The sequence below is a fragment of the Monodon monoceros genome, unplaced genomic scaffold (assembly GCF_005190385.1).
Source record: "Monodon monoceros isolate NGI ecotype Baffin Bay Population unplaced genomic scaffold, NGI_Narwhal_1 Super_Scaffold_6, whole genome shotgun sequence".
In the NCBI taxonomy this organism is placed as follows: Eukaryota; Metazoa; Chordata; class Mammalia; order Artiodactyla; family Monodontidae; genus Monodon; species Monodon monoceros.
The window spans coordinates 69,425,140-69,450,454 of NW_021703783.1; the positions used below are offsets into that span (position 1 = coordinate 69,425,140).

At 37.3% G+C, this 25,315-nt stretch overlaps 1 protein-coding gene across 4 annotated transcripts in view; it reads right to left on the reverse strand.

Annotated features, from left to right (window-relative positions):
- Window positions 1–1,273: 1,273 nt before the first annotated feature.
- Window positions 1,274–25,315, reverse strand: part of KITLG (KIT ligand) — an 88,148-nt gene continuing 64,106 nt past the window's right edge. Inside the window, exons 5-10 of one of the 4 annotated variants that reach the window (XM_029205479.1) lie at window positions 24,468–24,627; window positions 23,947–24,030; window positions 15,183–15,292; window positions 14,737–14,804; window positions 13,396–13,471; window positions 1,274–5,643 (exon numbers count right to left, since the gene is read on the reverse strand). In XM_029205479.1, the coding sequence (XP_029061312.1) occupies window positions 13,432–13,471; window positions 14,737–14,804; window positions 15,183–15,292; window positions 23,947–24,030; window positions 24,468–24,627 (462 nt within the window). In that variant the 3' untranslated portion in view covers window positions 1,274–5,643; window positions 13,396–13,431. Of the gene's footprint in view, window positions 5,644–13,395; window positions 13,472–13,675; window positions 14,805–15,182; window positions 15,293–23,946; window positions 24,031–24,467; window positions 24,628–25,315 lie in introns of those variants that run through there. The other 3 variants (XM_029205480.1, XM_029205481.1, XM_029205478.1) reach the window with 3 other exon arrangements.

Consider the following 25,315-nt stretch of genomic DNA (forward strand, 5'->3'; position numbering starts at 1 on the left):
ATAAAAAGTTTTAGAAAATAACTTTTAACTTATTGAACATTGCAATGGGTAATATCTATTCAGATCCAATTTTGTTTCAATTCCATGCTTTATTATTGCATTAAATTTGGGGAATGCAATGATATAAGTCTTCACGGTCCTAGTCCTCATGTGTTTATAACTTAAAGGGGAAAACAAACAATTAGCAACCCCCTGCCCACCCCCCCCCCCCCAAAAAAATTATGAGATGTGTCGAGGAGGGCCTTATAAACCATGCTGAGTTTGGGTTTGGTCCTGAAAAATAATGAGAAGCCATTTCAGTGTTTTAATCAGAGAAGAGTATTATCAGTTGTCTCCATATTATTCACTCTAACATGAGGAACTGATTGAAAAAGGGCTAAATAGTGGAGGAGTGCGATCAGTTACAAGGCTATTATCGTCTAGGCTTATATCGATGGAAGTTTGTAATATAAAGCGTGAGCAGAGGAGGAAAAATCAGCAAAGAAACTGAAAAGAAATGGTGGGTGAATAAGTGTGATGTCATGAATCTAGAGGATGTGGTCTCAGGAGTCCAATACCAACCAGGGGTTAGGCAGGATGATTACGTATTGCCTAAACCACATAAGCCATAATGGTGTATGATCTTGCCATTCCATCCCTCTTCTCAGAAACACGCAATGGCTGCGCATGGCCCCTAAGAAGAATCTGCCCTCCTGTGGCATTCAAGGCTCTGGTCTCATCTCACTGTGTATCCCTTTACGCACTGTATGCTCAGGATTGGACTTGATGGGATAAATTGAGAAATTTTAAAACTTCTTGCTTTGGAAAACACTGCTCAGGCTGGGCATAATTATCCTTCTTTATCAAAATTTCTCATCCTTGTAAATCTTAGCCCAAACACCAACTCCCCCATGATCATCCCTAGTCTATCCATTTCTTCTTCCTGTGTGCCCCAAGTACGTTAACTAGACCGCAGTTTTGCACTTAGGTAATTACTTCACTGTGTCTTTATGCAGTTGACAGTGGTTTTCCTATCTTCTCCCCAACTAAGTTAGAAACCCCTTGAGATCCAACAGTGTATTAATTCAATTTTACCTTCTTTGATTACTTTACCTATCTTCCTTGATTACTTAACCAATACATATTTATTGGAATAAAATGATTTATCTCCTTTTGTGCATATTACAATAAAATCTAGATTAATGATGTTTTCCATAGAAAACTTTGAGTTTACCTTAAATGCTCAACCATGTTATGAACATGTGTGATAACTTTAAGATAATGACAGGGCAAATTTGAGTGCATAAAATTCTTTATTTAGAACAATAAAGTATGTGTATATATAATGTAATTTCAAATTCAAACCTGTATAAAAAAGGGTCAGGACATAAACCTATTTTAAAAAGTACACATACAGTACATACACATCACATTTTACAACCTTTTTTATTTAACTTCAGTCATAATAAAACTATAGAATAATGTTGACATACATTTACATTACAATATGCAAACTCCAATCTATGACTGAACTAGCAATATATCTGTGCATCCATCTAAATGTCTGAATACTTTAAGTCCATTGATTTAAAAAATAGTGGCAAGTGGACACTATAATCACACATTAATCCTTAGAATATAGGAGAATAGGGTATTTTGATTGGAAATTTTTATTTAGTGAGTCATAGCTCACTGAAAATACTATGTTTCTTAGTTTAAACAATTTTATTTTAAAAAACAACATAAGATGTAATTGGAGACGGCGGTTATAAATACATGTACGATGCTTAGGAAACATTTTAGGATCAAGAATATCCATTTTAATATGGATTATTTCTAAAACAGTATCTTGTTAGGAAATGAAAGTACCATTATTTTATCTTTACAAAGGCATTTCCAGCAACACCATAAACTGTGTGATCAAACACCACAAATGAACTGGTTGGAATTTCAATCTGAATGTTTATATTTTAATGCCAATTTCAGAATAATACTGTTTCAAAACAAGCTGGCTTTCTCTAAAATTCTTATCCCACTTTCCAATCCTGAAATACAATTTATGGTTTACTCATCTCCAAATGGATTCGAAAGTATCTTTTTGCACTTAAAAACTTTATGAGCATCTTACAGTTTCTGCTCTTAGCTTTTAAGAAAATGAGAGCATTTAAATGCTTGATTTGGTACACTTCCAAATGTTACACACATCTCATCTTTTCCTGGGTAAAATGTACTCTTGGTTTTCATTCTTCAGAGGTGATCCAAAAATGTTTATTTAAGCAACGGAAAAAGCCATCTCTTGTGTAAGTGGTTATCCGACTCACCCTACAGGAGACTGATTTTCACTTTTACGAATGGACCCTATTTACATTACAAACAAGAACAGCCATAGCTTTTTATGTTCAAATTGCTTATTCACAGAGATCAGAGTTGGATATTTTATATGCGATAGTTTCAGCTCTATTTTATCATCTTTGTCAGTCACATATCAATAGGTTTCTCTCATACCTATGGTATGACTTGACTTCACCATATAGATAAATAAAAATTGAGAGCCAAAGAAGGGCAGTGATTTACCAATACCTGTTAATGGCAGAGTGGAAGCTCCTGACAATTTTTCCTAACATCCATCCCACTATGTCCAACTGCCTTCTTGAAAAATATATTTCTTAGTTAAATTAGAATAGGTTGGGAATGGCTAAAAGCCCCATACTGGAATTACATTTTGAAACCAGAACCTAGCTTCAGAAAAACATTAAGAAATATCCATGAATTCTGCATGGAGTTTTCTATTAATTTAAAACTTCATTTGAATTAGAATACCAAAATATGCCACAAAGTTTCTCCAGAGTACTTTAATTCTTACTAAAAGCAGATCTTTCATCGTGAACATACTTTATCATACATTGTCATTTTTCACATAGTTAATCCTTTTCAAAGAGAATAGGGTACTTGTTCTGTTAAAGTATTGAAAAAAATAACTTGTTTCTGATTCATCAGAAAGTGGCTGTGTGGTAAGCACATCAGATTATAATACAAAATCAAGCAACGCTTTGATATCACAGGGCAGGCACCGTTTATCAGTGCCACTTTCTCTATAGATTTGGGTTCTACCACAGAGGTACAAAGCTGAATTATACTTTACACTAAAGTATAATTTAGAATCTGCAGACTTCTGAAACCATTTTAAAAGACAATTTTGAAACTTTACAAAAGAGAACTATCAGATACATGGCACCAATTTAAAAGGTGATTTCACAGTTTAAGATGTCAGTTGTGAGTTTTCCATGATTTATAAAGGATGTTGAGAACACATATTGGATAAAATAAAGCAAAGACATATATGTATATATATTTTTTAATCTCCAAGTAGGTATGACAGTTCATTCCCAAGCAACTACCAACCAAAGTAATGTTCAACATTTTTCTATTGTTCGTGTATTTTACTGAATTTTAGTGTTTTAAAAATTGGTAATCCACACAACTCTCAATGAACCAATACACTTGATTAGGCAGAATACATCTCCCCTCGCCTACCATGCCAGATTTCATAACTTGCTGAATTTGTTTATTTAACCCTATCAATTAGGACCATGTCCTTCTGTGTTAAAACCCAGCTACCAGCTTTGAGAACAAAAGTACATCTATTGTACTCTAAAGCTCATTAAGCAGCATTTTTACATACTTACAAAAACTGAAACCATTGCTGAAACAAACTATTAGATTGAGAAGTACCAATCTTCTCAATCGACACATGACCTACACACATACTCATGTTAATCTATGTCTATTTTCTTCAAAACAATCAATATCACACACTGAGACAGGTCCTTTCAGCCATTAAATTGATCTCTGGTTTTATTATATATAATTGGTTGTACCATGGGATATTTGAGGGACTGAATAAATTAATGCAACTTCCCAAAGCATCTGGGTTGTATCTTAGAGACATGACTAGTGTTTGAGGAACCACAGCACTTTAGAGGAGGGATCGTAGAAATCATCTGAGCTCTTTGGTATAAAAAAGAGCAAGGGCCACTTACTAGAGTTGTATTTGAATTAGCTTTGAACATAAGCTAAAATCCAGCTCTACTAGAAATTCTTGGACTTTTGAAAACAAAGGAAAGATAGCAGTTTTTCATGCCCTTCTCTATCAATCACTGCATTGAAAACAGTCATGTGATGGTGATAGACATGGCAATGATGTTATCACAAGGATCAAGTTAGAACGGAAAGCTTTGGATTCCTGTATGTGTACGTTTGTGATATATTAAAAGAATCTTCATCAAAATAAACCAAAAGAAATCATTCTTTGACCTTAGTCAGATGTTCCTTTGAAATAAAAAAAATTGGCAAGGGAAATTCACTTAATGTCTTACAAGTTCTGGTTTAAAAATGCAATGTCCATCTTGGGAATTCCTGCCAAGTTCACTCAATATGACAAAAACGCTGTCGCATATTTTAATAGCAAACTGACATGCGTAACTACATAAAGCTTTCTTTTTATTTTTAATTCATAAACCTTAATGAATACAGAGTGCCTGATTTTAAATAAATGGATCCTTTAAACAGATAATGGTGATTATACTATAAATAACTAAAGTTTCCTGATCCCCTGCATTCTTGTAAAAGCCAAGTCACCTAGTTTTCAACACCCATATTAGCATGTGTGTGGTTATCTAACCATAGATACTAAATATCATAATTTATATTTACTCTCTCCCACAGCAGAAATTGAAAATGCGGCCTCCATACATTCAGTGATTTCTCCTAAGTCCCTTTACATAACTCTGTGATAGTTTTAGAATATAAACATTTTGTAAGATAATTTGCAAGCACAATTTGTACACGCCATAGTGGTCAAGGGCAAAGGCTGACTTCACCAGGGGTGCCAGATGCCCTCCTCGGCAGACTGTTCTGCTGGGCAGTGTCCACAGCTTCTTCGTGTGATGACTCTTTCGGAGTCTCTCCTCTGCAAAGGCATCACTGTTGTGTAATTCAGTACTGGCTCCCCTGCATGACTAAAGTCAGACAACCATGTCCATTTGTCTAGTGGGATACGGTTGAGCACACTCTGTCAGAAAGAGACCAAGCTCAGACCCATATCATTCACTGATCAGCAGCTATAAGGCTGACCTGCCCCTACCCCCACCCTCTTTTCCCACTGCTTTCTAAATGAACAGTGGCTGATGCTATGGAATTTTTGTTTTTTGAATTTTTTCTAGATCCCTTTGATAAAAATGATGACCCCCCCCCCCACTATCCAGGCTGAAGTCTACTTGCAGAGACCAAGATAACTATGAACTGCAGGTTGTAACTGTGAAATAAAGCTATGTGGTTTTTCAACAATTAGACGTTTCTGGAGGCATGCAAAATGGTACGTGCAGTCTGGGACACGTGCTTTCTCTCCCAACATCAGCTGCAAGTTCTAATTGAGACCACAGATCCCCCAGGTCCTTAAAATAGAGTCCTGCTCGGTGCAAGTTCTTCTTTATAGATGATTAATTCAGTGCCAGTTTCACAGTAAAACACTTTGTTCCAATTTCTGAATCATCCACATAGTCATGGGTAGCAAGAACAGATAAAGATGCGGTCTGTCACTCCAGACAGAATAGGAATTTGTTTAAAGCTGCTTCATTTATGAAGCAAACATGAACTGTTACCCGCCTAGAGAAGAAAAAAGAGAGATTATAGCATATCTGCTTTCTACCTTCTTTTCATTTTTAGTAGCTGAATTCATATGACTACAGAATGAGTAATAGATTTACAATGCATGCTTCACTTACACAGCCTAAAATAACTTGACAAATGTTTCCTAGATGCAGTGATCAGTCACTTGCTGATCTCCCTAGTAACATTTTACATAATCTGAAATGATCTTACTGTTTACTGAGTGTCTCTTCCCATTAGAATGTAAGCCCCATGAGGAACATAGAGCTTTTGTTTATCTTTTTCACTGCTGTATTCCAACACCTAGAACAGTACCTGGTACAAAATAGATACGGGTGTCCCCTGCTTTTCAAAGTTCCCTTTACACCACTTTGCTTTTACAAAAGACCTACTTTAGTACCTGTTTTCGACAAACGAAAGAAATCCAAAGAGAATTTTTGCTTTTATGAAAAAAGGTAAAAAGAGACCGTCGCATTCAGGGTTTGTTCTGCAGTGAGCCTACAGAGGCAGTGTGCACCGCCAGCAGTGAGAGTGGCACCGCCAAGTTCCTTCCCCGGAACTACACTTAGCCTCTCAGCATAAAGCCACCATAACTTTGAATTGTGTCTATGAGCATCTGTGCTTTACCTCGATTTATTTTATGCATCCCATTAGCAAGATGTATCCTAAGGTGATTGCTTCTTTGCTTTAAGCCATTTTGGTTTAAGACAGGTTTCATTGGAATGCTCTACGTTTGCAGAGCGCTGGAGGGGGCCACTTGTACTCAATAAATATTTCTTGAACATAGAGTGGATGAATGAATACCCTGTGGCTTTCATACCCCCAAGCACAGCACAGATTATCTCCATTTCTGATAGGAGTGTTATCAATCTGTGTAGCCTTGAATTTCTCTAACAAGGCTTCGAAGAGGTTGTAAACAGGTAGTGAGGGGAGAGGGTCTGAAGAACAATGGCGGTGTTCAGAGTGGATAAGTGGAGATTGATGGAGTGGCATGAAAGAGATATCTGGGACAGGTGGAGAGGCTGATCAGAGGCCATCCACAAATGACAGCCTCCTAGCCACAGATCAGTGCCAGTATCCTGACTGCCTAGCCAGGTTCTAGCAATCACTTCTCCCAACTGAGGAAATAGCAGCCGTAAGATCTCCTTCAGTACTGTCAGCCAGAAGAAGAAAGATAGAAATCCTGGCACCACATTCCTGACAAAGCCTCTGGGGAAGTTCATTTGGCCTCAGCACAGCTTACTGTACTTGCTGAAGCATGAAAGCCAGACTCTGTTTTAGCTTTTCAGTGCCGGTGTTAAACCACTGAGCTTTGGACTCAGCTTTCAGATTTTTCAACTTTCAAGTGAAGTATTTGTACTTCCTTATCTTTTTTAAAAAAAATTATAGGCAGCATTTGCATGCTATTTTCAATCACAACCCCTAAATAAATGTGTATTTTGCATTTAGTTTCTTCCCTACTCTTTTCCTATTTTGTCCTTATTTATCAATCCCAGAACCAGAGATCACTGGTTTTAAAATGTTTGCGATCATTACATAGGCTATATATAAAACTTTATAGTATGAGTGATAAGAAGTACAGTGTTTTTTTCCAGTAATATGCTAAATGTATATTACTCTAATGTAATATATGAAATGTATGCAATCATTAAGTGTAATATATTGAAAATGTAAATATACAAAATGTAATAATATACTAAAAACCATATTACATGACAATTTACCAAACAGAGAACTCTAAAAAATAGAAAACCTGTATTTAGGAAAGCAGAATTAAATACTGAAGGAAAAATTAACAGGCATTAAGAGCAAATTTCAGAAATGCAAATTACCTAGCAGATATTTTAAAAATAAAACTTGGTTAGAAAAGAAGGAAATCACAGAAAAGCAAAATATATATATATTTTTTGAAAAAGCTACAAATAACTTGAAACTCTAAACGTGAGCGTAGAGAAGCAAGATTGGAAATCTATTCTGATTATGTCTTTGGATCATTTAGCAAAGAAAACAAACGTAAAAACCAACAAATAGTTTCCCATAGAACGAAACTACCATTTTTATAATAATACCATGGATTCTGGCAACAACCTCATGAAATAAATAGGGTGAGTATTATTATCCCCCCATTACATTTGAAGAATCAGGGGTTAAAAGACAACTGACTCATCCAGGAACCTACAGCTAGTTAAGGTGCAGATTAGACCCAAGTCTAATCCCTTCTAATCCTCTGCATCACAATGTATCTACACAGAGGGAGCTCCAAACCAAAACCTTCAAAATTCTTAGGAAATATGTGGTAAAGAGTCAAAGATCTGGCCATTGGTAACCGACCATTATTGAGTCCTGTGCAATAAATGTCCCAGCATAACTTGCCCTCATCCCTATTCCAATTCTAGGATCGACTTTCTTCTGTCTTAGATCTACTGGAAACTTCCAGGTTGTGTTTCTTTTATGAATCTCTCCACCAGCCTAATTATAGGAAGAATTACTTTCTAGGGATTTCCCTGGTGGCCCAGGGGTTAAGAATCTGCCTGCCAATGCAGGGAACATGAGTCCGAGCCCTAGTCCGGGAAGACCCCACAGGCTGCGGAGCAACTAAGCCCGTGTGCCACAACTACTGAGCCTGTGCTCTAGAGCCCACAAGCCACAACTACTGAGCCTGCGTGCCACAACTACTGAAGCCCGCATGCCTAGAGCCTGTGCTCTGCAACAAGAGAAGCCACTGCAGTGAGAAGCCCGTGCACCACAACGAAGACCCAACACAGCCAAAAATAAATAAATAAAATAAATTAAAAAAAAAATTACTTTCTACACTTACCATGCTGGGATAAGTCCCTAAACACCGCCATCTCAGTATCTACAAACTCATGCTATTTACCGTCAACCAAACTGGGCCTTCTCCGTGATTACACGGTCCTTCTCCCAAGGTCTCAATTAAAATTCTTTGTGGATGACTTCCCAATCCCCAATCTATTATTTGCAGCCCTTACTGTACTCTGAATTTCCAGTGAAGCATATTTGGCCACTGGTTAATAATTACTAACGGCTCCTTCTCCCATTTTTTTCTGTTGGCACTGCCATCTGTTTAGTCCCATAGGCTCCAAATCATCCCTGATTACTGCCTGTGATGTCAAGCCTCACATCCCATCAGGAACTAGGACTTATTCTTTTACTGCAGTGACTCCAAAATGGCCTATGCTTTCCTATTTCCATGGCTGTGACCCTAGTTCAGGTTGTCATTCTCTCACATCTGTTTTGAAGATTGGCCTCCTAAGTGGACTCCTTGATTCCAGGTCACCACTCCCATCCATCTGGCCATGCCAACGTCTGATTACTTTCCTAAACCTCTGCTTTGATTGTATTACGTCTTTTCTAAACCCTCCAACAACTCCTTATATTACTCAATAAAGTGTAACCCCTGTACTTGGAATTCAGACCCTGTTTCAAACTGATGCCCATCCTTTCTCAGCATTTTAACCCTTTATGTGTACTTCTACTGGAGTCCAGCTGTACAAACTCTTGAACACAGTCTGTACTTTCAGCTCCCTGATTTAACTTATGCCATTTGCAGTATCTGGATTTACCCCTTCCCTATTGCCAGTAAAATTTTAGCAATCATCCAAGATCCAGTTTCATACAAATGCCACCCCCATCACCCTTACAATAAAGCCTTTCTCCGAATGATTTCTCTCTCCTGTTAAATAAGACAATTGTATATGGGTGGTACAATTCTATGGGATGCCATCTGTACCAGTCATTATCTAGAGCTATGTTCAGGGCACATCCTCTACAACCATATGCAGTGGCTTTGCCTTTGACTCCTTATTGCATTTCTTTGTCAGCTTCTTTTGTTGTTTTTTAAGCAAAATCTCTTTAGTCTGTTTTAAAATAGGTTATTATGCATATGTCTTATCTCCTTTTGTAGGCCATAAGCAATTTGAGGACAGAACTAGGTTATATTAAGCTTTGCATCCAACAATGCACATACTAGAGCTTGTTGGTGTCACATTTGTGGTTAGAATGAAGAGTAAAATTGTGCTATGATCTACTCTATTTCTTTCTCTTAAACTGTGCTACACGCAACCCAATAAATGAAAAATTCTTCTGGGATGCCACATACGTATACTTGTCATTAGCTAGTTGACTAAATACATTGTTAACTTTTTGCAGAGATAATTTCACGTTTGATGTCGAATAAACACAGCTTTTGTATATTTTCTCTTAGAGGCAACTTCTTTTGTTTCTGGGTCATTATCTACATTCCTTCCTTGTATTTAAAATATCAAGTCCTCCTCTTCATTTTCCAATTATAGGTTGGAGAACTATTCCATATGTTTTCTATTCTAGTGTTCCAATATTTGTCCTGGTTTAATTTGTTTTAGTTCATGAAACTTCTATTTCAGGGAGAAATCCTTGCCACAAACCTGAGTCATTCCTTATATTTTCCCCTTTTTTTGTGAAGCAAGAAAATGACTATAATCCAAATTATATCCAATTTTTAAAATATATAATTACAGCTCCATATTTCATTTCTATCTTGGTACTTTTTACTACTGTTCTTCTTATTTCTTGGCATATTTCCTCTCCTACCATGTCATAGTCTGTTCTCCCAAGCCTTTCCCTCCACCACATCCCTTTCCCCAAATTATACTCAAATTTCCTTGGCAGGTTTTACCAAACCTCTGTTGGTACAAGGAACAGGCTTTCTCTATACGATGGGTACTCAATAAATGGTTACAAATGATACATATATATTTTGACTTCGGGGTTTGCAGATTCATGATAATGAGCTGCTTCTCTTTTCTTCCTTTTATCTATCTTGCCCTCAGTATTTGAATTCTTATTTACTTCTACCTACACACGTCTATTTTTGTTTTTACTCCATAAATTTTATTCTCACGTTACTGCAGTTCTCCGAGGTATTCATCCATCTCTCCATTCATTTATTCAACAGATACATTCATCACTTGCATGTGCAAAGTGTAAACTATATAGTTTAATGGGATTCCAAAATGAAATTCAGAAACCAATCCTGTCCTCTAAGAACTTATGGTTTAGAAGAGGACACAAAACATCTATGTAAGTGGCTGTGAGTAAGTAACGTCTATGTAAGTAATGGTAACTAATACCATATTAATATTGTATGAAATGTAATACAAAATATAATTAGAGGGCCATAAAAGAGAGATTACTTTCATTTGGGAAGTTAGCTTTTTGGAGGTGGTGGTTCTGAGCTGAGCCTTGAGAGAGCTTTGCAGAGATGGTGAGAAGTAAGGTCATCTATTTTACACCAGCTCCTCAATGATATGTGATGAGTTTATTTCTAAACAATTTGGGGCTTCTTTAACCTGTCTAATTTCATTCATTTAATTATATGAGTAACATTTTAGATTTTAAGAAAAATAATTTAGCCATTTCCCATATGACTGTACTCCCCCTTGCTGTACATACTTTGCTGTCCTACTGACCAAAATCAGCAAATTAAACACACACATACACATACAAGATAAAAATAAACCTTACTGCACTTTTTAAAAGATTGTTTTAAAACATCTTATTTTATTGCAGTAAGAACACTTAACACAAGATCTACCCTCTGAACACAGTTTTAAATACACAATGTAGTTTTTTTAACTCTAAGCATTATGTTGTATAGCAGGTCTCTAGAACATATTCGTCTCGCAAAACAAAAAGAACCTTAAAAAAAAGGCCACTTCAGCAGAGCTATCTTCCTTACCACTTGGTAAGATTTTCATTTAGGGTTTATTTATTCACTCAGTCACTTCAACAGACATTTATTGAGCGCCTACATTGCTTAGGCAACAAGTGAGGTACTTGTGAGGAGATATAGCAAGAACCAGACAGACTCACTTCCTGTCCTTGTATATTCCCTGACCAGCATGTGTAAGTTGCTTGACTACAGCTGCTTTAAAATACCATCTTTCTTTCTCCTAGACAAGTGCCCTGGGCTTTTCCATCATAATCCATTTCCCAAATGTCACAGGACAAATGCCACAATTAAACACCACATCACCTACGTGCCGAAACAGGATCCCAGTGATGCCATCGAAAAGCAAACCACAGAGAACATTACTTGAGCCTTTAAGGTTCAATTAACCATTTAATGTGTAGTTGGTGGATGTCTGGCTTAAGGGAAGTGAAACAGTAGATGGGGAAAAAACAGTAGGTTTGTACTGGGATTGGAGGTCAAAGAAATGTTTCTTGGAATGACAACGATTTCAGCTTGGGGAATACTGCACCCGAAAATAAAAAGGGTCAAGTGAAGGGTTTATTCCTTTACAGTGTTTGACAGGAAACGTGGGGCTAGAGGTGAGCTAGGACGGGAGCAGAAGAGAGGGTGCTATTCGTGCTCCAGACGTGGTGATCAAGGGCATGATTCAAGGCAAAAATGAAGTCTGTGTAATAGCAGGGTTAAAGTGTTAGAGGCATATGCGACATAATTACTATTATTATATGATGTTATTTTGGGTTGTTGAAAAATGATGTTTGATAAAAGTGAGTTCCTGGATGAGACAAAGGCTCTGTGACCCAGTTTCCCTGGGGAAGGTTCAATCTAGAGAGAAATCTCTGAATCTGGGACAGAAGGGAAAGCTGGAAGGACAGTGACCTGTAAGGAAAAGGTGAAGCTCACCAGAGACCATGTCTATAATAATCGGGCGAGTAAATGATCCTCTAACCACGAGGGAGTGCAGGGGAAGAACTGAAGATTTAGGAAGATGAAAGAACACTTATACACCACTGTAATAAATGGGGGTTCATGAGCAGAACAGAATTAACAGTGAGTTGGCAGAAGTACAAATGGGAAGAGCATGCATGACGTTGGATCAGGTTAGTGCCATTCAGGGGGCTCCCTGCACCGTGTCCGCAGCTTGGGAGTTGAGAAAGTAGACAGGAGAGGGGAGAGGAGGTATAAACATCAGCGCCCTCTGGTCATGTTTTCCTAGTCTCCCTTCTCCCCAGGCCCTTCACAGACCCATACAATCACAACAGGTTATCAGTCCCCAGTTTATATTCAGTGTGTCCTGGGCTCTGGACTGTGATAAGGCACAAGTATTATGTCATGTGGCAGGTGGCACTTTACCTTGACAGACAATTTCCCTCTCCTACTGTATGGGATTTTTTTTTTTTTTTACTGTATGGAATTTTGACCTTTTCTACTTTTCCTTAAAATAGCAGGGCAATGTTTTTGATTTTCGCTTGTTTAAGCATTTAAAAAATGAGATACTTTTCCTATCATGTTAATCACACCTAATTGAAGTTGATTTTATTTATTCTTCTTCTATTAATAATATTTTATTTTAGTCCAATTTAGTCCAAAATATTTTATTTTGCCCCTTGTCTAATTTATTTTCTGGCCTCAAAAAAATAGGAAACACTCAGAAATTCCCTGGTGGCCCAGTGGTTAGGACACCATGCTTTCACTGAAGGCACGGGTTCAACCCCTGTTTGGGGAACTAAGATCCCCCAAGTCCCAGTGGCGCAGCCAAAAAAGAAAAAAATTAGGAAACGCTCAACTGTTAATGCTTTGTATATCTCCCATACAAGATGAATCCACTAAACTGGAATAATACTGCTTGCCTTTCAAAACTTGAGAATGCACAATTCAATTACATAACAGCTTCAGCTAACATTACTGACCCCAGCTTGATAGAAGACTTAATAAATTTTGGTGTCTAGGATGCTGTATAGTTCTTGTTATATCTTTTAGCTTGAATTCTTAATACTTACCAATGTACGAAGTAACAGTGTTGATACAAGCCACAATTACACTTCTTGAAACTCTCTCTCTTTTTCTTGCAACATACTGAAAAAGAATAAGAAACATGCTTATTTGCATTTAGACAGAGATTCTGAAGTAACCATGATCTGGGCATTGTAAAGGGCAGTTTTTATTTTTCTGTAAATACAGTAGCAAAAGATTGCAAAATTGAGTGGGAAGCTTACCTTCATAATATTACTGTAGGGAAGAGGGAAGACTTCATCTGCTTCCACATAGTCTCCCCAAGTAGTTAAAAAATTCTCTACGCATATGCAGATACACATACGGAAAATGCTTATATGCACTTAATTTGTGAATATGTACACATGCAGTGTAAGAGAAAATAACATGCCAAATGAAAACTATAACTGAATGTAAAATCAAAGCATTGGTCCTGGAGCAGTATGGGATAGGGTAAAAAAGTGATCAGCGTCAGCCACCATAAGTGGCAAGGTCTCACAAAACAATTTTTGTATTTGGCTTTGAATAAAATACTGAGTAGGTTGAGAAAAATTAAGGGCTCTGAAAGCCAGAGTGAGGTCAAATATATGAAGTATGCAAGAGAAAAATAACTGAAAGTATCTTGACTAGGAAGTGATATTAAGAACGGGGTTTAGGGCTTCCCTGGTGGTGCAGTGGTTGAGAGTCCGCCTGCCGCTGCAGGGGACACGGGTTCGTGACCCGGTCCGGGAAGATCCCACATGCCGCGGAGCGGCTGGGCCTGTGAGCCATGGCCGCTAAGCCTGCGTGTCCAGAGCCTGTGCTCCGCAACGGGAGAGGCCACAGCAGTGAGAGGCCCACGTATCGGCAAAAAAAAAAAAGAAATGGGGTTTACAGGAGAATGAGACAAAGGTGGAGTTTAGAAAGGCCGAGGAAAAGAAAGATTCTGTGGTAGCAACTCAGTCAAGACATAATAAAGATATGGATGAAGATAATGACTATTGCCAAAGAAAGAGCTAAGCATGTCTTGGCTATAGTGTGGAAAAGAGGAGAATAAGCAAACGTGCCTCCTGAGCTCCATGACCAGGAACGTGAGCAAGATTCTGCTGTTTATAGAAATAAAGAGAGCAGAGATGATACCATAAGAAGGGTTATAAAGACAACTATATGAAGGTATTTCCCAAGTAAATGGAGATGTAGGATTGAAGAGACAATGAGAGATCAGAAATGTGGATAAAACTTGGAAGACATCAGTTGGGAGCTGCCATCATGAGAGTGAAACACTTCTTAAAGAGGTTATGAGCACATGCACGGTATGTGAAGTGGCGAGATCAAGCTTACTTATGCACACATTTAGTAAAACAAAATACCTTATCTCATTATCCTCTTCATTAATCTGTATATTTTCAACTGCCCTTGTAAGATTTGGTTGTTTCTTCTGGGAAAAGAACAGTGATATATACATATATTGTAAAAATATCAATATATCATGTACTATTTAAGAGGTAAACAGTCTCCACTTCTGTGTTCATCAGCATGCAGCATATAAAAATACTTTTGCAATAAGAAATCATGAAAAATGCACGGTTTTTATCAACTCAGCATTTTTAGGATGTAGGAGATGAAAGAATAATAAAGAAACTGAAAGATTTAAATAGTAAGCAAATTAAAAATATTGTTTTCTTGGTAGGATCCTTTCTTAGAAAAGGGCAGTTTGTTAGCTAATCATTGATGTAATATAGTATGAACAAATAAATATATAAAGTTCAGAAATTTTGTGATCAAGGGGAAAGAAAAAAAGAATAGCAACACTTACCTTCCAGTATAAGGCTCCAACAGCAAACCCAATTATAAGAGAAAAGAATGCTGGCAATGCTACGGCTGCCCATTGTAGGTTGGAGTCTTCAATGGGATTTGAGGCCTTCCCTGTAATTTAAACAGTACAGTGGTGAACACAGTATCTCCATGCCAGAGGTTTTGCTCTTATCCTGTGGTTGTTCCCAACTGTTTCCGAAATGTACTCTTGACCTATCTGTTTAAAATATTTAAAACGCTGATTTTCCTGCTTGCAATGCAAGTCCATGTAGTCTCCAAAAGATACAAGTTGAAAAAAGAAAGAAACCCCACAGGCAGAGGGCTATTTGACTTGGTTAATGCGGACCCATATGGAACACAGATGACATATACCTGCAAATGATTTATATCATCAAGCAAATCCATCTTCCATGCCTTTATCTTCTAATATCTTCTCACTTTCTCACACTTCACATCTTGCCAAGAAATTTTAAAGAAGACATTTTGCAATCCGGATCAAGGTCTGGATGCATGCATCAGGCTATGTTCGGCCTGCCTCAAATATTAAGTTAATACCTGTACATTGTGGTTAGAGTACTTTTAGGGACCTCAAGTTTAGAATTATGGTGTCTCCTCATCACATCCTCAGCTGACATTTATTGGATGCCAGGTAGGGCCCCGAACTGTACCATGGAGTAAAGGTTTGAATTTTCAGACTTTCTGTGTTCAAAAGCCTGAGACTACTGAACATGAAAGAATGGCTGGAAGTACCAGTGTCTCCTTAAGCTGACTCTAAATATGTAATTTAGTGAGAGAGAAGACACACACATGAGTTTAACTTGGGACACCTCCCTTCACCCTGCTTTGCTCTTCCATGAGAAGTAGAATGATTCAGGAATTAAACAACACATCTCCCCCAGGCGTCTCTTGTTCCCAACACAAAACTTAACATTTTGACAGATTTTTCTGTCTATCTCCTTACAAGGAACAGCTTAATTGTTTGAAAACATTGACACATCTGTGTCAACTTGTGAGAGTTAAACTTTCAGTTTTCTTTTGAAGATGTAATACAGTTAGAAATTGTACACTTTCAACAATTGTATGATCAAAATGTAAACCAATCCAAGGGAAAGTGACTGTTTTGGGCTATGATATTTTGCAATGATACTTGGGTACTGTGTCAGCCTATAGTCACCTATTTAACATATAAAATACCTAAAGTACATAATATAAAAGAACCAAACCACTGTATGTGTATCAGCATTTAAGATGGAAAAATAAACTCATAGATTTAACCGAAGAGGCAAGAAACAAATGTTATCTATTATAGTGAGAACAGAAATTGCCCATTTGCCTACCATTGGTAAACCTGGTACAGGAAATTCATTAATTCTATGATTCTTATGTTTCCAAAGAGGCTCTCAAAACAGTAAGTCTGTGTGTGTGTGCTGGGGTAGGAAATGGGGTGGGGGGGGAGATGTAGTGAGTCATGGGTGTCCCTTATACTAAGGGACATTGGGTGAAGTGGAATCTTCCATTTACATAACCATGAGTCACTTCCTTAAGACTAGACTGACAGCTCTTTTGGCCCACCTCACATCCTATAACCCCATGGGAAATATGTTTTAGGCATCTTAAATTAAAGCTCAACATGAATTCTATCACCAAATTACGCCTTAGTTATAAAATGGGATTTGGTATAACTGAAGTAATACTGTTATTCCAATAATATAGCTATTTTAAGGGTTATATAAGATTATGTGTACTTGTCAGGGATTTTACTACCATTTATAAAGGTGTTTTCTATGAGGAAATGGATTTGGAGTTAACACGCAATTCCGACCGTTTTAGAAATGCTTATATCGTTATCTGTAAATAATTTGGCTGTTTGTGTTTATATTCCAGTGACATGTTTGAATTCTCCTTGATGGCCAACCCACGATGGCCCACACTGTCTATTGGGATTGCTGGCATGTGATTGTGATTTGGCCAGGTGACATACATAGACATATACAGAGAGAACAAAGAAAGCTATTAATATTTTGTCCCCAGCTCCAATGGAAAACTAATGAGCTAAGATGGTGCTATGGAGAACTCCATTACCTATGTTTGGGCAGCCAGATGCCCCAGAATCAAGGCAGCTAAAACCCTGCTCTTCTTATTCTATCCAAAAGCCAAATCTTGAACTGCATCGATCAGACCAGAGGAAAGACCACACCCACCAGCAATAAGCAAAAGGAGCTTACTACAGAGTGAGGTGTTCTGGGACTCCCCACTCAAAATCTTTCTCAGGTAGGAGGACAGCCCCTGAGGGAGGTGTTTCTTTAGAGGCTAAAGAAAGCTCACCATCCTCTACCAGAGCACTGTGACTTTTTAACCACTTTAAACTTCCACCCCTAGGACTATGGCCCTGAACAAAGTTCTGGAATCTGACTAACACGCAGCAGCAGTCCTCCGGCGGGAGAGAGAAGGGAGGGGGTCAGACCCACAGGAACTGAACCTCCCTCCCACAGAGGTGTCACCTCACTTTGCTTATTTCTCTTGTTAATGCAAATGGCTTCACAGCCAGGCCTTGGGTTCTCTTCAGTGATCCTGCCATTCCTCTTCCAGGGAGAGAAAAATTGATGTTATCAGAAAAGGCTTGCTTACGCCTCCAGGGCATGACTCCCAATACTTACTACTGCTGCTATCAGCCAGGGATCAATGAGATCTGGATTATGTGCCTCAAGGCCCATATGAAGGGTATTAGGGCCAAAGCTTTTCTTTTATGAAAAGATCGCCCCAGAAAGTGTGTGGGGTGGTGGAGCTCATCTGGACAGGATTTGAGTAATCCCAAATTCCTGGGTTGTTTTCATGTTAATTGTATCTCATTATTATGAAAGCTGTCCACAGTTCAAAATTTGTGGGAACTGATTTGTGTGGTTTGACGAATAACATCAGACATCTCTACAAACGCAGAACACAAAAAACTGTGCAACAATTTTGCTGAACTCCTTTGTAGAGTAAGTCTGCTTATGGGGACCATGCCTATGAACATGGCTCTCTCCTTGGTCCTTAAAAAGTATGCAACTCAGTATTCTCCCTTGATTCAGGTTCAAAGCTCACCGCAGGCTTGCTGGCACTTCAAAGCTCACCACTGACCCAGCCTCGGTGCTAGATCTCATTGTTCTAATAATTAATGATGAACATGTACTATACATCAAGCACAGCTCCAAGTATACATGTGCTAACTCATTTAAAACTCACAGAAGGGCTTCCCTGGTGGCGCAGTGGTTGAGAGTCCGCCTGCCGATGCAGGGGACACGGGTTCGTACCCCGGTCCGGGAGGATCCCACGTGCCACGGAGCGGCTGGGCCCGTGAGCCATGGCCGCTGAGCCTGCACGTCCAGAGGCTGTGCTCCGCAACGGGAGAGGCCACAGCAGTGAGAGGCCCGCGTGCCGCAAAAAAAAACAAAAACAAAAACAAAAACTCACAGAAAAGCTGTGAAGGAGAGATTATCAACCTCCATTTGATTGAGGATTCCAGAGATTAAGACAGTTGCCCAAGGTCACATAGCTAGCCAAGGTCTAGAGCTGGGATATAAACCCAGGCAGTCTGACTCAAGACTGTCTGGAAGATGAGTAAGTTAATGCCAAAGTAAGGATTTTCTTCCCTATTATTTAAATATACTATCTGTAAGAATCTCAATCATTTTAAAAACATCCTTTTAGCTTGGTACTAAGGATATTACTGTAACTTTGAAAACACAGTTCCCTTTGGATAACTTATACACTTTTACATTATCCCATGATTTTCCCTTATAAGCTACAGAGAGGGCATTACACCTCTGGATTCCTCCTTCATATGCACTGGTCCTCTGGCCAGCCTGGCCACATTTGGGGTCTGTCTTATCCCTGAAAACCAGCATGCTTTCTTCAAATTTCCCTGACCCTACTCCCGAAAAAGTCTTACCTCCTTTATGCTACAACTAAAAGCTTTTACATACTTCTATTATACATATTATATTATAATATAAATAATATATATTATAAAATACTATGACTATTTTTATTTGTGTCTGTTTCTCCTACGAGAATGTACACTACATAAGAGCTAGTCTTGTGCATGGGTACCTAAGTGCCATATTCATTCATGAGTGACAACACCTGGCCAAAAGCTGATTATGCAAGACCCATATTTTTTACAAAAAGGAAGAAAAAAGAAAGGAAAACAAAAAAGAAGACTGGTCATTCATGTTGCAATTTAAAAAGTACCTATAAACTCAGAGGTACAGGACCAAATAGGTGTTTTATATTCAGTTTGTCTTTTAAAGTAAGTAGAAAAGACTTTTTCTTCCAACCATGATTATAGCAGATTAGCCTTCCCAACTTAAATAATTATTATACTAAACAAATTATACGAGGCAGCTATTTTCAGACATCAGCCAAGAGGCAGCCTAAGAGTGTAATCCCCGAGAGAGGAAAAAACACATGTGGTAAGGCTCACGACTGTCCTGATTTTCTGGCTGGGAGGCACCTTCAGACTTAGTAGTCTCACTGAGGTAGGGAATCAGAGAATGAAGTTCAGGGTTGCTGCCCTAGCTGGAGTTTACGAGGCAGGGTTATTTGTGGGAAAGGAGCTGTGCAGAACAGGAGCGGTAGAAGTCTCTGGAGGAGTCTCCTTAAGTCATTGGTTGACTAATAAGCTGTACAGGCACAGGGAAAGACTTCACAAAACCTGGCAATAAACAATGCCCGGGAAGCTATGACTTTAACAGAGACCCTAGCAGTCAATTCAGAGATGAAGGAGTTCTGACAAGCAAGAATGGAGAGATTTTCCAGGTACTCAAGAAACATCTCAGAAACTCTATGCCTTAGAAATAAAGCTACTCTCTCGCCTCCCTCTAAGAAAGCTTAAAAAACATGACTGGGAAGGAAAATAAAGCTGATCTGCTAGGAATTGAACTGCCTACCAGTAAAAAACTCAAAAGTCTCTGAAGGAATGCTACAAAATCCAGATATTCAACAACATAATATCCAACATATGTTCAAAAATTACTAGCCATCTAAAGAGAAATGTGACCCATAATCAGGGAGAAAAAAATCAGTTAATAGAAACCAAGCTGGGATGACCTGCATGTTGAAATTAGGAGACAAGAACTTTAGAGCAGCTGTTATAACTATATCCAAGGGCCAAAAAACAAAATATTGTTATAATGAATATGCAGATGAAAAATCTCAGCAGAAAAATGTAAAATATAAAAAGAATCGAATGGAAATTCTAGAATACAAAGTACAAACTTAGAAATGAAAAGATACACTGGAATCAAACCTGCAGACTGTATACCACCAAGAGTGAACCCTATGTAAACTATGGACTGTGGGTGATTATGATGTGTCCATGTAGATTCATCGACTGTAACAACTGGACCACTCTAGTGGAGGATGTTGATAATGGGGGAGGCTATGGGTATGTGGTGGTAGGGGGTATGTAAGAAAATCTCTGCACCTTCCCCTCAATTTTGCTGTGAACCTTAAACTGCTCTAAAACAATAAAGTCTTAATTAAAAAAAATTTAATGGCAAAATGAAAATTTACTGGAAGAAAAATTTAGATTAGAGATGTCAGAAAAGCCGGGGAACTTGAAAACAGATAGGTTGAAATTATTCACTTTGAAGACTAGAGAGAAGAGAGGTTGGAAAAAAAAACAAACTGAACAAAACCTCCATGATCTGTGAGACTGATATTATCAAATTGCCTAACATATATGGGATTGGTACATGTGTGATTCTACATGTGTGTGATTCCTCTCAAAAGGAGCTGAGAATGAAGAAAAAAATGTTTGGAAAAATTATGGCCAAATTTCCCCCAAATTTGAGGAAAATAAGCTTACGTATCCAAGAAGCTTGACAAACAACAAGAAAACCACTCCGAGGTGCATCTCTTTTAACCTCCTAAACAGAGGAAAATTTTGAAAGGCAGAGGGGAAAAATGATCCAGTACATACAAGGGAAAACATCATACAAATGCTGCCTGCCTTTTTGTCAGAAACAACAGAAGCAAGAAGACAATGGAGTGACATCTTTAAAGGACTCAGAAAAAAAATTCTTTTAACCCAGAATTCCATGTCTAGTAAAAACTACCTGCAATGCTGAAGACAAAGACATTTTTCAATTAAAAGAAAAAAAAATTGTTTTGGTGGCAACAGATCTGCACTACAAGAAATGCTAAAGGAAGCTCTTCAGCCAGAAAGGAATTAACACTAGACAGAAATTTGGATTTACAAGAGGGAATGAGGAGTAACAAGAAATAATAAATATGTGGGTAAATATAAAAGATTCTTTTTCCCTTCTCTTACTTTCTTTAAAAGACATATGATGGTTTAAAATAATAATTTTAAGACTGCATTGTGGGGCTTATAACCTATGTAGATATATGTCAACACAGCACAAAAGATGGTTGTGGGCAAGTGGAACTATCCTGCTTCAAGGTTCTTATATTGTTTCTGGATGTGCTACAACATTAACTCTAAGTAGAATGTTACAGGTGAAGGTGTATGTGGTAATTCCTGAAGCAACCACAAAATGACGTCAAGAGGTGCTGTTGAAAAGCCAACAGAGTAATTAAAATAGAACACTAAAAAAAAAAAACAAACAACACAAAAGAGGTCTGTAAAGGAGGAACAGAGTATCAATAAACAAATGGGGCCAATAACAAAATGGTAGACCCACATCCAACCATACCAATAACTGTACTAAATACAAACAGATGAAACACTGTAATTAAAAGTAAAGTACTAGATAAAATAGCAAATTGACTCCTGTCTACACGAGATGTACTTTTAAAATAAAGACAATATGTTGAAAATGAAAGGAAGAAAAATGATATACATGAAAACAGTAAGCAGAAGAAAGGCTGGCTCTACTAATGTCAGACAAAATCCACTTCAAGACAAGAGCTCTACCAGAGTTAATATGGGATATTGCAGTAAGATATGAAGGTCACTTAATCAGGGAAGACATAACAATAATAAATGTATAAGCACCTAATAGTAGACCTGCAAAACAGATGAAGCAAAAAACTCAGAACCAAAAGGAGAAATAACCAAATCCACAACCAAAAGGAAAGATTTTTAATGTCCCACTCTCAGTAGGTAATAAAAAATTAGATAAAAAACTTAATAAGGATATAGAAGATCTAAACAACACTATCAACTACTTGGATTAAATCTGAGAATGCTACACCCAAAACTTGAATAATACTCATAAAATGTCTCAATAAATTTCAAAAGATTACAGTGTATGTTCTCTGACAATAGTGGAGTTAATAATAAGATATCTAGAAAAAACACATATTTTTAGACAACAACCCACTTTTATATTACCCATGAATCAAAGAAGAAATCACAAGGAGAATTAAAAGAAGTATTTTAAAGGTATGATAATGGAAACACAATATATCAGAATGTGTAGAATATAGCTAAAGCTGCTTTTAATGAAATTTATATATGTGCTTATATTACAAAAGAAGAATGGTTTAGAGTCAATGATCTACTTTTTCTACCTTAAGAACTTAAGAAGTTAGAACAAATTGAGCAAATTAAACCCAAAGTAGAAGTAGGGAAATAATAAAGATAAGATTAGAAATCAATGAAATACAAACAGAACTTAAGAAGACAAAATTTCTTCTTTGGAAAGATTAATAAAATTCATAGTTAGTAGGAAAGACCTTAACTGACTAACATACAAAGTGTCTCTTCAAAACTTTTCAGATCCAATGTGTTATGTGATTCAGAATTTTAGATCTTAGAAGGTTTGGTCCTGTAAATATTGTATATTATATAATATTTTCAATGAGGTCTGGGTAGTACCCTATAATCAAACACATTAATATTTCCTAGTGAAATGCATAGATATTCACCTTTAGAAAGATAAATATTATAAATAGGCTCATCACAATTCAGGTCAGGTTTTGTTGGCAAAAAATCCAAAACAAATTGGATTTTAGAGCTTTTTCTTTTAATTTCTGAATTGTAGCATTGCTATTGTGGATTTGTATTAAATTGATTACTCCTTTTTACAGATAGGTCTTTGATGTCCTTGAACATATGAGAGTGCCCCATTACTAAGTCTTAAGGGATGACTTTCTTAGCTAAGATCAAAGGATGAATTTTTCCCCCCTACAGTTGCCATGAGGCTAGAGGATCAGGATACTTAGTATATCCAATGACCTTTATAGTGACCTTTGCCTCCATTTGAAAAAAAGACATTAGACTTCCAGGTAACTGGGCTCTTCTTCACCACCGAGGACAGAAATCTCAGAGAAAGAATATTCTCCCCTAACATGTAATTTTATAGTAAAATAACAAAAATCATCAAATTTCTAAACACACAATAGTAAATAGTGATATACACAACAAAACAGAAAATATCCTTGGAATTTTATAAAACCAGCACTTGTATTTTCCATTTTAAAAGTCCATTTTTGTCAGGCAAATTCCACGCGAAATATATTTTAAGTCAACAATGAAAAAAGTTCATAAATCATACATCTAAAAGTAATTTTATGCCTTATTTAAAATAATCTTAGCAGAAAATTTATTGCCCCGATTAAACATTATCTCTAGCTATAGGGAAATCCAATTGTACAAACCTAATATTTAATTCTCAGGAAGATCATAACAGGAAAAATAGCAACAGAACAGCGTTAATAGTAATGATTGTAAAAATTTCCTCTAAAGCCCATGCAATACTCCTACAGATGCTAATTGGAGCCATGCATGCATTAAATCAGATACATGTACTTACTATTACTGCTACTGCTGTCATTCCTAAGGGAACTGGCTGCAACAGGGGGTAACATAAATGGTTTTGTGACACTGACTCTGGAATCTAAATAGAAAGCAATAATGTGTCAGTGTTGCATGGTGATTTACATAAATTACAGAGTCCTCAAAAGGTGAAGTGCAATATCAGAGTACTTTCCAGGTCTGCTTCCCAAATCTAGATTATTCAGATTTGAGAAGGGGACATTAAGAAGACTGGAGGTGAAGAATAATATAATTGTACATTACTAGCAAATATCAGATAAAAATATGACTATCTCATATATTGTTTACTCATGCACAATAAGTGTTGTTTTGGCTTGAACACCAACAAATCTACAACTATTTGTTTCTTTCATGCCACTGATATTTGCTTTTATATTAGACATACACACCTCTTTCCCTAGCTACACATATATTTGAGTCAAAGGTAGATTCTTACCTATACATATAAGATTCAAACTTGCTTTTTATACTTGTATTAGAAATGCTTATATGTCTTACCTTTTTCAGGACTTGATGTTGAAGACATCACACATTCACTAGTTTTAGAAGCCACCATCTTCAAGTCCTTGAAGGCATCGATGGATTTATTAAAAATTCCAAAGAATTTTTCAGGAGTAAACAGCCTAGGTTCTGGGCTCTTAGATGATTTTTTTACATTCTAGAAGAAGAAAAAAAATAGGATTATATTTTTCAAATAGTCTATAGATTTAACTGATGTCAAGGTAATAGACTATAAATGTGTCCTTGAAAGATTCAAGTGAAACGGACACTTTTAGACAACTGTTTTAACACATATAATTCAAATTGGTACTGCAGGGTAAATGATCCCATCCAGTTCAGTCTGGGGCTCAACTCCGGATAAAAGGAAGAGGGTGGTGGTGAGGGTGAGAAAGGTGAATACAACATCATAACAATGAAATAATCCTAACAACAAATTACAGACACTGTTCTTTAGAGATGCTCATTAAAATTATTACTCCTCATTAAAAAAAAATACCCCTCCATTAATACATGCTCCAAATAGTCAATAATTTAAAAGTCTGACGATAATAAGTACTGGCAAGGACATGGAGCAGAGGGGTCTCTTATAAGTCACTGGCACATTTGATATTGGCACATTTGATATTATCTAGTAAAGTTGGACATGCGCCCATCCTGTGACCCAGAAATTCCACTTCTAGGTAAATACTCTGAGGAAGCTCTTGCACAACTGCACCAAGAGGCATATAAGAAAGTTATTCCCAGCAGTGTTTATAAACCCTTACACCAATAAACAGGAGAGTGGTTTAATAAACAGTGGTGTATTGAATCAATGGAATGCTCTATAAACAGTAAAAAACAAAAAA